We start from the raw sequence: 11,630 nt of genomic DNA on the forward strand, positions 1-11,630 counted from the left end.
AATTAATCAACTGTTTAAATGATTCGGTTCAGTCGCAATGACTCACTTATTAACAGTGACTTGCTGCCACCTGCTGGCGGTTTTAATTTCACATTTAAAGTGTCTTTTGATTTTTTAAATTATTTCAAATATCAGTATTCAATGTTTTATGTTTAATATATCAAAACATTATTTATGCATTTGTAACTGCAGGTTAAATGCATTCATGTTCTGCATTAAACTGTGTGTAAACACATCTAAATGCCACTTCAGGTGCAGCTTATGTCTGGATTGCAAAGATTAATTTTGTTGATACTGATTTCATTTGCTTGGTAACAGCCCAAATGTCTTATTCTTATTCACTGATTAAATGTAAGAATTTGACTCAAAAGATAACGGACACTTATAGAAAAATGCTTTATAAAGGTAAAATGCCATAAAAGGTAAAAATCTATTTAAACTTATTGGAAAAGATTAATTTCTATCTGACCACCACACAGAATATGAAGAATATCAAAAACTTTAGGAGTCAGCTGTCCACGAAAGTCCTTAAGATAGCAGCATGATAACACACTCAATCAGTTGAATGAATGACTCACTCATCAAGTGACTTACCGCCACTTACTGGTAATTTAGTTGAGAAGTATGTTGAAAAGTATGCACTTTTCCCCTCAACATTTCTTATTTGTATACTCATAAATGCATTTAAAACATTAATCTCATAACATTATTTATTGCAGTTGTAATTATTGTTATTTGCAGTGTAAATTATTTAATCTGACTGGTAGCAGCCCTATAGTGTATATTGAATTTATTGATAAATTGTAATAATTTGACATGTAAGATGATGCATACATCTAAAAAGGTTAAAAATAGGCCTTTGTAAAGGTAAATATGCAGATTTAAGTATGTAAAAGCTGATAGAACACCGATGAAAATATTGCTTCAGAATAAATAGTTTACTCCACCAAAAATCTCAGTGATCCAGTTATTTTGCAGGGATATTTTGTATGGAATATTGTCTGCTGACATGAAAAGTTCACCGTATATCGTAGTAATAAATATAATTTATTACAGCAATGATATTTTGTTTTCTTTTTAATTTATACACATTAAATATTACATATATGTATGTAATAAAATGTGTATTTCCATTACAGGTTTAGGTCTTAAATTTCATATAAGGTGGTATTAAAAAGGTCTTAAAAAGTCTTAAATTTAACTTGTTAAAGTCTGCAAAAACCCTGATACTATTAATCTTCAATGTTGCCCAGCTGGAATTTACTGTTCTGACTTAAAGGAGTAGTTCACTTTAACTACTCACTTTACCCCCCCAAAAAACAGATTTAGATCTGTTTTGTTTAATAGCGCTGTCTTTTTTTGTATATATACTAGGGAAGCATTGATGTTAGAATTCTGGCTGAAATCAATAAGCTGATAATTATTTTAATGTTAATCGGAAAAATAATCGACCAACTAATCGATTATCAAAATAATCGTTAGTTGCAGCCCTTTACTCCACCAAAAATCTCAGTGATGCAGTTATTTTGTGGGGATATTTTGTATGGAATATTGTCTGCTGACATGAAAAGTTCACTGTATATCGTAGTAATAAATACCATTTATTACAGCAATGATATTTTGTTTTCTTTTTAATTTATACACATTAAATATTACATATGTATGTAATAAAATGTGTATTTCCATTACAGGTTTAGGTCTTAAATTTCATATAAGGTGGTATTAAAAAGGTCTTAAAGTCTTAAATTTTACTTGTTCATGTCTGCAGAAACCCTGTTTTAAGCTTACACCAGTTGTTCCAGGATTCAGATGTGTCATTTTTTTTGTCACATCACCAGGCCGCCTTGGGCATTGCTCACTTACTGATAATGGCCATGGCCAAGGAAGGTGTACCTCATGCTGAGGCTGTCAAGAGGATTTGGATGGTGGATTCTAAAGGCTTAATTGTCAAGGTAACAATCAAACCCACAGTAGTTTGCCTTTTTTGGCATTTCTTTCCTACAGGGTATATTTGTCCTCCTACTCAACATCTGAATATACAAATGTATGTAGGCTTAATGCAAATGTCAAAACATAAATTAAAGCAATATTCTGCATTGGAACACCTCCCAAATTAAACGTTATACCAAAACTGTTATTTTGTGTCATTTGGCCCATTAGGGCAGAAGTCATCTGAACCATGAGAAGGAAGAATTTGCCCAAGAGCATCCACACATAAAGACACTAGAGGAAGTGGTGGAAACCATCAAGCCCACAGCTATCATTGGTAAGGAGGGATTGATCCCATTCTATATATAGTGTTATTATAATATTATTTAAAATAGGTACTATTATAGTACTTATTAATAGTTTGAATTAGCTTTTATTTTTCAGTTTTCATTTTGAGTAATTCCATTATGTGCGTTTGTCATTTATATTAGTGGTTTTTTTAGTAAAGTGACGAAATCACAATATTACTAAAACCTAAACTAAACTTCAAATGAACAAAAATAAAAGCCAATCCAAAACCTTATAAATTACTATAATAATAACTATATAAGAATACTAAAATAACACTTTTTGCTTTTTAAAAATATTTTCATTTAGCTTTAGTTTTGGTCATTTTAGTACATAAACATTAGCATATTTCGGTTAGTTACCAAGGTTTTTTAAGTATGAAGGTATTTAAGTATTAAGTATATTTTTCCATTATAATATTTATATTTTATTTTTTCAGCTTTTAGTTACTTCAAATGATTTTTAATAGTTTACTTAACAATAACAACACTGTTCTTATATATACACACACGTTTTATTTATTATGTTTTTTTACAGGATTGACAATGAGAACTGATTGCAGATACTCCACCCCAGTCTCATGTGTTTTTATTGCTGGAATGATTCTTTGTGCATCTTAATATTTTTTTTATTCATCCTGCATGAATTGCAATGTCATATTGAAGCCACTAGTGGGCATAATTACAGAAAACATTTAGATTTGAACAAAAGTCAGTATATTTCTGTTCATTATGCTAAATGCAGTCAATTTTACTATTTGAAAATTATTTGAGATTATAAACACCAAACTTCAAACCATCTACAGGTGTGGCTGCCATATGTGGTGCTTTCACTGAGAAGATCATCAAGAACATGGCCACTTACAACAAACGTCCAATTATTTTTGCCCTCAGCAATCCCACAAGCAAAGCTGAGTGCACAGCAGAGCAGTGTTACACACTTACTGAGGTAATACTCGCTGAAATCTAATGGATGAAACTGGTCAAAGGGGTCTTTACTAAAACAATCATATAAAGCATCCCATGGAGCAAATTTTTCACATCAGTTTAAAGGGCATGTATGTGTATCACAGGGAAGGGGCATATTTGCCAGCGGAAGCCCTTTTAAAAAGGTCACTTTGGCAGATGGGCGCAGCTTCTACCCTGGCCAGGGAAACAACGCTTATGTGTTCCCCGGAGTAGCATTGGGAGTCATCGCCTGTGGTGTTCGTCACATCTCAGATGACATTTTCCTTACTACAGCAGAGGTAAACGAGCATGAAGAGTCAAGAGCCAACAATAATAAAAGTGAATGTGTGTTCCATGCAAAAACCCTAGATTGCGAATGTATTTACAGTGCGAAAGCTAAATTTAGGGCTTCGATTTCACTCTAGGCGATTTCTGACATGGTTACTGAGGAGCATCTGGCTGAGGGCAGACTGTACCCTCCTCTGAAGACCATCAGAGAAGTGTCCTTCAAAATTGCTGTTAAGGTCAGTAACCATTCTCATATGTAGAGGATGATTACCACAAGAACAGGTCTTATTAACCAACTCTACATTTTGGCACCCATAAGAAATATGGAATGAGATCATGCTAAATTAAGAGATTTATTAAAATAGCAAAGTAGGTTATAAGAGCTGTCTGGTCAGATTTGACAGGGCTGTACAGTTACTTTTTCTTGATTGCACTAGTGCTAGTGTACTAAAAATCATTAGTACAAAATCAAAATTTGTTAGCTGACAGAACAACATGGTTGAAATTGTTTTATTGAATTCAGATACTAATTCTTAGCCAACTCTACAATTCAGCACCCACAAAATATGGAATGAGGTCATGCTAAATATAGAGTTTGATTAATTTAGCAAAGTAAACTATATAAAAAAAAAGATTTTTTTTTTTTTATTAATACTTTTATTCAGCAAGGATGCATTAAATTGATCAAAAGTGACACTAAAGACTTTTACAATGTTACAAAATATTTACCTTTATATATATATCCTGTTCTTTTTAACTTTTTATTCATCAAACAATCCTGGAAATGTTTTTTATCGTGGTTTCGACAAAATATTAATTATAATTGCTTTCAACATTGATAATAATATGAAATGTTTCTTAAGCAAAAAATCAGCATATGAGAATGATTTCTAAAGGATCATATGACAATGAAAACTAGAGTAAAATTCAGCATTGAGATCACAGAAAGAAATGAATAAATATTAAAATAGAAAACAATTACTTTAAAGTGTCCCTATTATGGGTAATGAAAGGTTCATATTTTGGTTTTGGGAGTCCCCAACAACAGGTTGACATGCATGCAAGGTCAAAAAACACTTTTACTGTCTTATAATATGCATTTATTTTTACCTTACTTGCTCAATGACTCCCAAACGATTCGCTCAACGATTCATTTTTCCAAACCCCTCCTTTGCTTGACGCTAATCTTCGGTGATTGGTCCGATTGGTCTCATTTTCATTTCATCATGCCTGTAATGCCTGATAAAGCCGCTTTTGTGAGCGCAGTGCTGCTTTGTTTACAGCGTTACCGGGGAAACCGCTATTTTTACCGCTCCAAAAGCGGCACCTAGTGGCAAAGAATGATTGAATTGATTCTTCACAACCTCGTCCTTTGCCAGTAATGGCATGATGCTATCCACAGGAATCCGCTACAGTGTTTGAGGGAGGGGGGGTTCAAGTTTTCCCAGGTCTGCCCGCACAACAAGTGGGCGGGCAATATGCTAATGTTTCATGTTGACGTCAACATGAAACGGCTTGGGATTCGTTTTAAAAGCGACTCGTTTCAGTGATTCAGAGTCAACTCTTTTGAGAGACAATAACTTTATACACGGTGCACTTTCAGATTTAAAACTTTGCAGGATGTTTTCATTCACTTAGAGCTGTGTTACACACTGCATGAAAGGTAATTTTCAAAAATCCATAATAAGGGCACTTTAAGTTGTAACAATATCTCACAGTATTACTGCATTTACTGCATTTGTAATCAAACACAGACTTGCTGTGTTTTTTTAGATGTTAGCACTAATGTTAGTGAGCAAAAATCAGTACAGAATCCAACATTGTATATGTATGTGTATATATATAATACACCAGCATGCAACAATGTATCTCTTTTGAAATTCCTCTCAACAATAATCAGCTTCAAGAAAAACTACTGAATGTCTACCAAAGATTTGATGTCATTAAATTTGTAAACTTCATGGCATACTGTAAATTATATTCCCTTTAATACCAATAAAAGTTATCTCAAATGAATGAAAGTTATCACAAATGGATGTTTTTTTGACTTTGCATAAGTTTTTAATAGTAAACAGTAGCAAATCTGTCACGCTGTACACTGTTCACTCACTATGTTTCATTCTTTCTTTCCAAACCCCTCTTTTTCTTCAGATTGTGGACCATGCCTACAAACAGGGCATTGCCTCCTGGTACCCTGAACCCAAAGATAAAGAGGCCTTTGTTTTATCCCAAGTCTATAGCTCTGACTACGACTCCTTCACTCTGGATCCATACAGCTGGCCCCAGGATGCCATGAAAGTTCAGAACGTGTAGATTATTCATCCACAGCCCACTAAAAAGAATATGCTCATATCAGTCACATGCCTTATTTCTCAGTTCATAATCATCTGACAATATACACTCCAGCTCCAGGCCACCCAATCCTTAAACAGTAGCTGCTCCCACTGATTTGACACAAGATGAGCTGTATCCGCTGAGGGCTAACAGCGATAAAAGTGTGCAGTGTTCATTCAAGCTCAAATTGTCTTCAGAACAGTGGTTCAGTTCAAAAGGAAAAATGCAGCTATGTTTAAAGCAGTAACAAGCACTTTCCCAATTAACCAGGCTACTGAATTAGTGATCTTCTCTGGTTTATTAGTTCTAATTAGCATTAGCATTCTGTAAGTAATTTCTTTTATCTCTAACTAGTTATCCACTCCAAATATTTAGCGTTCCTGGAAATGCAAATATCAATGTAGGGAGAAACTATTTTTGTACATCGAAATAACTTGGACTGCCTGGGTCGAATGTTTGTATGAAAAGAGATTTTCATTAGGTAGGTAGGTAAACTAGTTATCCAGTTGACTGCAGTGTGTATTTACTCCTTTTGCAACTTAAATTTTTTTTTGTTTGTTTTTTTGTTTTTTTACAAGTTGTCTATGCCAAAGTTTATCTAATTTTAAATGTATTATTGTCATGTATCAATGAATACTGGAAATTGTTAGCTTGAGTATATCAGTTTATTTGAGTGTCCACCTGAAAAGCAAGCTATATATGTGTTCATTGCAACTTGTGGAATTGTTTTTAACATCTCTCCTCATTTAGAAATATGCTTTGCTTATTAGTAACGCACAACTATGGAATTATATTTTCAGATATTCAAGGAGATTTTGAAGGGACAGTGACTTTTAAATAAACACTTAAAAAAATAAATGGGTTTTATGTTTATTTAATGAGAGTGAGCTGCTATCCTGGCCTATAGTTTTTCTTTTCATGTATATGTATATACATTATCAGTTACTCTAATACTCAATTAATTTGTATCATCATTATCAATATTTAAAAAAAAAAAAACATTCACATTTGTATCACAATAAACTGATCTTTGATATCATCATTTCTCATCTGACTGCACTACTGCATCAGTAAATATCAAGTTCCACCAAAAATATTTAGAAGAATTGATTTGGTGATATGCTGCAAGGCTTAAATCAGTGAGGTGAGTGATCACCTTTTTTTTACTTCTCTTGTTGTATGATATGAGTCTTGTAAGACATCCTGCACCTGTTCTTTTAGGTGCAGATGAAGAAAGAACAAGGTTTTGGGTCACAACAATAATTACTAATTTGAGAATATTTATTCTATTATCTATAATGGAATATAGAGTTTTGAATCTCATAATCTGTGGGCTTTTGTCTCATTAGTCAATTAAGAGGGATAAGTGAGTGGCAGTCGTTTTTTGAGGGCGCTTTGTTGCACAGGAATCTGCGATTTATCATTGAAACTTATACAGTCAGTCACAACGAACCTATAGATTATTTTCAGGTGCTCAAGTGAGACCCAACAGTCAGTAACAGAATCAACCTTGCATGACAAATTTCTAAATCTGAAATTGTGATCCAGTGAAACAGACATTTAAATTTACTGAGTATTATTTTTACATTTACTGAGTATTGTATCTAGTGAATGAAGTTTTCTTGGGTTTGTCACAACACAGTACAGTAGTTTAAAGGGAATCCTACTGAATCCTTGACTGCTCAGGTGGCTGAAATAGGTTTAAAAGATGAGACTAAAGTGAGACGAGATGATCAAAAATGGATTTCAAGAGAGATGGGGTCAGCATAGACAGTTGCTAAAGGAACTTAAAGATCAAGATTTTTAGAAAAAGTTTTTTCATATTTTTATGTGGGTTGAGCAGTTAAAAGGGATTTTGACTGATAATATTGAGTGAGACACGAGTACAGGTGCGTCTGTTCTCCCAATTGTGTAATCGAACAATACCATTTCTGAATTTTGGGACTGTCAATAGGTGATGGCACAGTCAAACAAATTGCCTATTAGAAATCTGTATGCTATTTGTGGACTAGTCTGCCCACCGAACTATGTAGGACAGATAGTTAATCTGACGGACATATAGGCTGATATATTTTTGAGCGTGACCCATAATGACTAATCTTATGCGAAGGGGGTGTTCGCAAACACCCTTCTGAAAGCTAAAATGACAAATGGGACACATACGGTCTCGTGGACTTAACGGACAGGCAAACAAGTTGAACACTGTAAGGCCGCAAGACTAAAAGTGCACATGAAGGGTGCCATTTGGGACAGGGCCTTAGAGTGTAGTTGGACCTTCAAGTTCCACTCATTAGTCTAGTCAAGTCGTCACCTTTATTTAACAATACAGATTGTGCCAAAGCAGCTTTACAGTATCAAATAGGAAAATAATGTGTCAATGCAAAAGGACAATAGTAAACACTAGTAGTAGTGGTCCAGAGAGGGGGAACTGCAGTGGGTGGAACTTGGAACTATGTCAAGCTCTGAGTCTGCAGTGAGCACCTTTTCACTTTTGATGAAGTCCACATGGTGACATCGGTGGAATCGACCAATCAGAGACATCTATAAGAATAGATGATGCGTGCTTGAGTTTGTTTTAAAGTCCGCGTGAAACCGGAAATTACTGCCTATTTTATTGACATTTTTCCAACTGAAACAGAATATTTAATAGAGGGTGGGGTTTTATTTCAGCACACCTACCCAGCATCTCAGGCTCGTGGCAAACTAATGGTTGAGGGGCAGGCCTGGATTAAGAACACATTGGTCCCTGGGGCTATAGCAAACCCAAGGGCCCCCCCTTCAACTATCTTGGTGCCACAACGTTTTCTACCAAAATTTGTGTTTTTAAAAAAAATCAAATCTCCAACACGGAGATACAATGAGTATCCGTACTAAATATTACAGGCTACAACAGATAAAAGAATAAATACATTAACACCAGATATAAACTCAAAGCAAAGAGGTTTCCAGAAACAGCAACAACTTTTGAGCATATACAACTCCCATAAGGAGTTTACTTTAAATAGTTTTATTATAGAAAGAGGTCTTCTTTCTGGCCCTAGAATAGGAGAATTATTAGGGCCCCCCCCCCATAAATGTTTTGCTGGGGTTAGAGCAATTGGATTAAATATTATTTATTCATAAATAAAGGACGGAAACAAATAATAATATATATTTTTGAATACACTTCAAATGCATTTAACAATATTAATATTCCATTATAATGCAGACTCTTAATTCTTATGCAGTTAAAGTTTATAAGAACTATTAAATGCTCCTTTGTTTTTACCCTAATGAAAAGCTGCTGTAATTCTTTAATCCAGAGTTAACGGTATAACATTAGTAAACCTCTATAATAATGACCCTATTTTAATAGTTGCCCTTATTTTACCCAGTATTTAATATAAGTAGCCTATAATAACTTTTGTTAAAAAATTTATAATAAATATCATAATTCCAGGGGCGGATTTAGTGAATTGGGGGCCCCAGGCAAAATATAGGAATGGGGCCCTATACATTTTCACACATTTTCCTAGATCAACCTCGAGGTTCCTTTTTGTTGTGATGCTTGCTGCTGCACAATGGTGCCCCATAGTTGTGTCCAATGTTTCTACATTTTAATGTACATGTTATAATGGATTTCTTTCATGTTGTGGGGGTGGGGGAGCAAATGATCAGTGAGAGCAGAACGAATGTGTCACATTTTTTAAACTCAACAAAATGGTAAAATACATATATCAAGAGCATGCTCACAGATGAGAACAAAACAGCGTTGGATGAAGTGGATATAGAGCCCTGCACGGGTCTCAAATAGGCCCTAGCCCGTCTTTTTCCCCTTTTCCCAAAAAAAGCTTATACTACTGTTTCAGCTATTAAAATAGTTCAGTTTTGTATGTAATGGAAAAGTGATTAGCCTATATTTCGTTTCATTTTTTTATAAAGTAAATTTAGAAAAACATTTGGAGTATTTTTTGTTCGTTAAATGTAAGTTTTTTTGTTTGTTTTTTAAGTAAAGTCCAGCGGCAGACAGTGAATTGATCATAGCCTATAGCCTATGTTTGATCAATTTAGCCTTCTCAAATCATCACGACTTGCCTAAAATAAAATCTATAGATATAAAACAGTTCAAGCATATCACAATGTTAGTTTAAGTGTTTAACCTAGATAAATGTGAGCTGTTAGACGCATATCCAATCGTTTGAGCGGAGAGTTGAAGCTAAAGCGTGCTCGGAAGCGCATGGAGGCGCCAGTGCGATCACTTGCATTTTTTTCTTACAGTGGGAACAACTTAATACGCAGTCATTTTTGCTCATAAAGGTAAGAGTAATACATCATTCTAAACTGTAAAGGGGCTAGTTTTATTTTGTGTGCACTCACAATATCAACAAAACGTTGTGCTTTTATAAAATAAAAAAAACAAACGCTGCCGTCTAGGGCTTGAACAGGAGCGCTTCACAATGATGAGCCTAAACTCAGCGAGTTGCCTCACAGACATGATAAATATATATAGAAAGCTTTAAATAGCTACTTTAAAACAAAATAATTCAAATCGAAAATAGAAACTCTTTCATTATGTAATCCGTGCATTTCTCTCCATTATTTTAAAGTGAAAAACACCTTAACCACTCAGTAATTACTAAGTAATTTAATAAGTTATTTAACATATTTTATATCTGACACATACATTTGTGTGAGGCACTAGTGATATTTTACCAGACACTGTAATCTGGAATATGCGGTTTTGTGCTTAACACAATATAAATGCAGTCGATGCCTTCATTAAGGATGTGAATTGTTTTTGTCAAGAGAACATCATTATTTATATTCAAGAAAAGTCCTCCCCAGCCTACTGTCACTAAAGGTATAGGTCTTTTGGAGTTGGAGACATACTGAACTGACACACACTAGAGCTCATAATTGTGAACTAATTCAATCACTTCCTAATTATTAAAATTTTTAAATTAATTATTTGTATTATTATTTTATGTTTTTGTTTGAAATAAAAAGAGAACATCCATCCTTTGGTAAGAGTAGTAGTCACAATTTCAACCTGTAGCCGACTTATTTGGGGGATATCATAAATTAGTTTCCACAAAGAACCCAATTGTTCATTTTTTAGACGTTACTGCTGTGATTAGTAATTAATTGGTTATTCTTTATGAATTGGTCATAGTTCGCAAGTAGTTCTCAATGAGGATATATTTTTTTAGTAATTATCAAATATCTAATAAGGAACTACCTTTGTCCTAAATTTGCTACTACTTACTGCTTAGTTAATCTTGCTTCTCTATTAGTTAATAATATTAAGTTAAGTGTTAATGTAGTACTATCTATTACTTCCTGCATAGTTACTTGTTGACAACGGACCATTATTCTAAAGTGTTACCATGAATTGTTGTAGGCTAACCCGATCTTATGAAAGTGCGTAGTATAGCACGATTTTCTGCTTCTATTTGCCGTAATATTTCTATGCATAAATTGACTTTGGCATGCAAAAGACTGATAAATTCATAATTAATGGCATGGCTGGTTCAGTCGACAGAAATATGGGACACACACAGGCCTATGATAACTGCTGAAATGTTTGCGGGGCAAATCTGAGGTTAAATTGGATAAATAATTTTATGAAGGATCGTACTATCCAAGTAAAAGTAGACGGATTTCTTTCCAGTGAGGAAAAGGTGGTAAATGGAACCCCCCAGGGTAGTGTAATCAGTCCAGTGTTATTTAATGTGATGATAAATTATATATTTTGTAAATTGGAAGGGAGTTTTGGTTTGTCATTATTTGCTGATGATGGGGCAG

General features: G+C 34.1%; 1 protein-coding gene across 1 annotated transcript in view; it reads left to right on the plus strand.

Moving 5' to 3' along the window:
• The window catches only part of LOC107748144 (NADP-dependent malic enzyme-like), a 13,766-nt gene extending 7,024 nt beyond the window's left edge, over positions 1-6,742 (plus strand). The window contains exons 10-15 of the mRNA XM_016562820.1: positions 1,839-1,952; positions 2,161-2,266; positions 3,083-3,225; positions 3,350-3,523; positions 3,650-3,748; positions 5,664-6,742. Of these exons, the coding sequence (XP_016418306.1) occupies positions 1,839-1,952; positions 2,161-2,266; positions 3,083-3,225; positions 3,350-3,523; positions 3,650-3,748; positions 5,664-5,825 (798 nt within the window). The 3' untranslated portion in view covers positions 5,826-6,742. The remainder of the gene's footprint in view (positions 1-1,838; positions 1,953-2,160; positions 2,267-3,082; positions 3,226-3,349; positions 3,524-3,649; positions 3,749-5,663) is intronic.
• Positions 6,743-11,630: the final 4,888 nt, after the last annotated feature.

This window comes from Sinocyclocheilus rhinocerous, unplaced genomic scaffold (genome assembly GCF_001515625.1).
Source record: "Sinocyclocheilus rhinocerous isolate Xijiao unplaced genomic scaffold, SAMN03320098_v1.1 scaffold289, whole genome shotgun sequence".
NCBI classification, from domain to species: Eukaryota; Metazoa; Chordata; class Actinopteri; order Cypriniformes; family Cyprinidae; genus Sinocyclocheilus; species Sinocyclocheilus rhinocerous.